The sequence below is a fragment of the Propithecus coquereli genome, unplaced genomic scaffold, assembly GCF_000956105.1.
Source record: "Propithecus coquereli isolate 6110/MARCELLA unplaced genomic scaffold, Pcoq_1.0 Scaffold129, whole genome shotgun sequence".
NCBI lineage: Eukaryota > Metazoa > Chordata > Mammalia > Primates > Indriidae > Propithecus > Propithecus coquereli.
The window spans coordinates 3,409,475-3,413,228 of NW_012137080.1; the positions used below are offsets into that span (position 1 = coordinate 3,409,475).

At 36.1% G+C, this 3,754-nt stretch overlaps 1 protein-coding gene across 1 annotated transcript in view; it reads right to left on the reverse strand.

Moving 5' to 3' along the window:
- DTL (denticleless E3 ubiquitin protein ligase homolog (Drosophila)) overlaps nucleotides 1-3,754 on the reverse strand; it is a 66,414-nt gene that overhangs the window by 52,820 nt on the left and 9,840 nt on the right. The window contains exons 2-3 of the mRNA XM_012638326.1: nucleotides 3,292-3,353; nucleotides 3,086-3,206 (exon numbers count right to left, since the gene is read on the reverse strand). Of these exons, the coding sequence (XP_012493780.1) occupies nucleotides 3,086-3,206; nucleotides 3,292-3,353 (183 nt within the window). The remainder of the gene's footprint in view (nucleotides 1-3,085; nucleotides 3,207-3,291; nucleotides 3,354-3,754) is intronic.

The following is a 3,754-nucleotide window of genomic DNA, read 5'->3' on the forward strand; positions in this document are numbered from 1 at the left end:
GGTAGGAAATTTCCCAACTCAGTGATACATAAATTTACAAATTCAAAAAGCTCAGTAAGCTTCAAACAGGACAACTTTGAAGGGAACCTTGACTATACACACCATAGTCAAACTGCTGGAAACCAAAGAGAGAAAATCATGAAAGCAGTCAGGAAAAACAACATACATACAGGGAAATGACTTGAACTATCACAGAGTTCTCAATGAAAACCATGAATGACAATGGAATAACATCTTCAGGTAATGAAAAGAAAAAAAAAAAGCTGTCAACCCACAATTTTATATCCAACAAAAATATCCAAGAATGGCGATGAAATAAGAACATTTTCAGATAAAGGAAAATTAAGGTAATTTATTACCACCAGACTTGCACTAGAAGAAATGTTAAGGGAAGTTCTTCAGGGAAATGATACCAGAGGAAAGGATAAAGTTCCCAGAGAGGGGGGTGGATCATGAGTTCAGTTTTGGATGTGTTGAATTTGAGGTGCTTACAGAGAGCTTAAGGCTAGAAATATAGATCTGGGTCAATGCAAGTAAGGTGAAAAACAAAACAAAACAAAACTGGTATGGATGAAACTGTTCAAGAAGGTATTGAGTATAGACTGAAAGAAAAAAAAGGGCACACACCAAATCCTGGGCCTTGCCAACATTTCAAGCTAGGTAAAGAAGTGTGATACACAAAAGCAACTATGAAGGAATAAACAGAAAGACAGAAGGAGAACCAGAAGGGAGTGGTATCATAAATTCAAAGGAAGAAAAAAATTTGTGTGAAATTTTATAAATGGCCAGAAGTATCAAATATTATACAAGCAGAAGAAAAGGCCTGAAGTTTCATGGTTTTTGACAATTAGATAATTAACAACCTTAGCAAGGGTGATTTCAGGAAGAGCTAGATGTGGAAAACAGATTGAATCAAGTTGAGATGATGAAATTTAGCCAGCTTTTGATTACTCTTAAGAAACTTAGAGGAGATAGAAAATAAGAAAGGATAACCGCTAAAAAGAGAACACAGGGTTAAAATGTTTGGGGGGACAGGCCACAGACACTCTTGAGTCTTTCCTAAGGAGAAATAGCCAATAGAGAGGGAGAGCTTGAAGAAACAGAAACTGTGTGGATACAAGAATGGCATAAAGTCTTAGGCGAAGATCAAGAATGTTTCTCAACCTTAGCTGCACGTTGGAATCCCTTGAAGAACTTTAAAAAAAAAAAATAGTTACTTGGCTCACCTCCCAGAGATTCTTATTTAGTTGATATTTGAAAAACCTCTGCAGGTGACTAATGTACAGTCAGGGCTGAGAACCAGTGACCTAGGAGGAAGGGGTGGCCTTAAACTGAAGAATGAATAATGAGAAAGAAGGTGCAAATATAGGTAAGTTTGTGGCAGAGGAAATAGAAATAAATTTATGATCAATTTTAATTATCTGCTAGAAGTTCTTAAGAATATTTGTGTCCTGCCCAAGTAGGGCTGAAAGAACTGGACCAATGATCTTTTCAACCATGCTACCTACAGAAAAACCCACAAAACACTAAGCATTTATATGGTCCTCAGTTTTTTTAATGCATTCATCTCTCACCTCACTTTTGTGTTTATAACATTTTTGTGAGCTAAACAGAATAGATATTAATCTCATTAGATTAAGAAATGAAGGCCCAGGGAGGTAAAAATGACTTTGCCTAAGAGTCCAGAATAAAACACGGGGCTTTTATGTATGGTTGTAAAAGTGTGCCCAACAAGAGGGCATGTGGCTCGAGGGAGTGAGTGGGGCTAAAATCTAGTCTGTTTCACCAACCAAACCATGGGGCCTTGGGGGCAGTATCCAACCAGACTAATTCACACTAGGGCACCTATGGACTACTGAAAGCCATGACAAAAGCCACTTGCCCCAATTTCTAACTCAGTGCTTCTTCTACTACACCACATTGACATAGATTGATTTATATGCACAGAGGTTTAAAAATTAAATGAAGGGACCAACAGATATGGTGTTTTCCTTTTCTATTATCCTCTAAATTTTCATAATCTTAAATTACTTTTATAAACTCAGAGTCAACACTGACACAAAAGTATAGAAAACTAGAACACAAGCATACCTAACTTTATAATTAGAAGGGTTATGCAGAGATCAAAAATCACACCACATATTTCTTTCCTCTTCAAGGTTCCTCTTCAAGGTCTCAACAGCAACCACAGTAGATTAAAACTGACTTTTTTAAAAGTCCAAACCACCTCAACAACTCAGTTTAATATTCCTGAGTGCTCAGGTAAGTAAATGAAAATATTCCTTTTTAAAATATGATATTTTTTAATGATAAAGGAGATTATAATATTTGTTCATATTACTTTGAGATTAAAGTCAGATTAATTCAAAGACTTTACTGAGCTAAGTGTTTATTGGTCTATTTTTAAAAGTTTATTTAGTGAGAAACAAATGGAGGAAAGAGAAGAAGAAGACAAAAAACCAGAAATGAAGAGCTCATTCAGACACCCCTGCTAAGTTTTTCCCTAGCTGCTATAGTAATGTTCTGAGTTAAAACACTCTTTAAATTTTCCCTTTCCACTGTAATGGTAAAATAAATACAGGAAAATCAATTGTGAGCGAATAATGGTTAAAAACATAGTAGGAAATTGGGTCACTTAAACTAATTATGTACATTTTTAGGTAGAGAATCATGTTCAGTTTTTCAGGTTTTTTACCAGCCTCACGCCCACTTAGATTTTACAATTAAAGTAACTCTATCTTACAAACAGTTAACAAGTGCCCAGCACAAGGTTTTAACTTCAGTTAACAATCAAAGTTGAATAGAGGTATTGTGGCTGTTTAAATTTTTACTTTATCTGCAAGGTTATAAAAAAAACTTCCCTGAACACTCGACTTTCAGGGACAAGCTGGAGATAATGTCTGTAAGAATGGGCCCAGAGCCAACTTAATTTCATTAAGCTTTTCAGTCATATTAGAATCTCAATCATCTATATAGGTAAAGCAGCAACTTTAACAGGGGAAAGGGTAGAAACAATTACAGCTTCTTATTACTCTACCATAAAGAAGGTTAAGAAGAAGAAGAAAGAGGATAACTACCGACCAACCTTTCTCAAACTTAGAAAAGGCAACCGACTTGAGGCTGCACTGATGACCTTTGCATGTTCCCATCAGCTCACCAGCTTTTACGTCCCAAAATTTGGCTGTTTGATCACCTGCTGCTGTAACCTTTCAAAAATAAGGTAGCACAGTTTAATAAAGCAACCCCTTTCCAGTTATTTACCAAGATCCCAATGAAATAAAAGTCACTTACAAGTTTAAATTCACCAGGGACCCAGGCCAGGTCAAAGACAGCATTACAGTGAGCCATCCATTCTAAACAAAGAAAATGGTAAATGAAATGTCTAGATTGTGTTCTCTAGTAGCCATAACAGCAGCTTGAATGCTTTGAAAGCTGTAAAGATCAGTGGTCCATGGGCCGAGAATTTGTAGACTCACAGACATTACACATTCCCTTCATTACCACATTTGAGAACAATCATCTGATGTCAAATTCCTTTCCATGAGTTGACTAGTAACATATTCTCTAAAACGAAATCTTGCTGAAACATTTTCCAGCTGAAAAATCTTTATGATGTTTTCTAGAGTCTAAAATACTTTAGTTGGACATTCAAGGTCCTGCATGCTTTGCTCTTTATCTCTGTTGCAAGGCTCATCTCTCACTGTATCTTATTCCAACCAAACTGGATCGCTCCCTATTTTCTTATTATATCCTA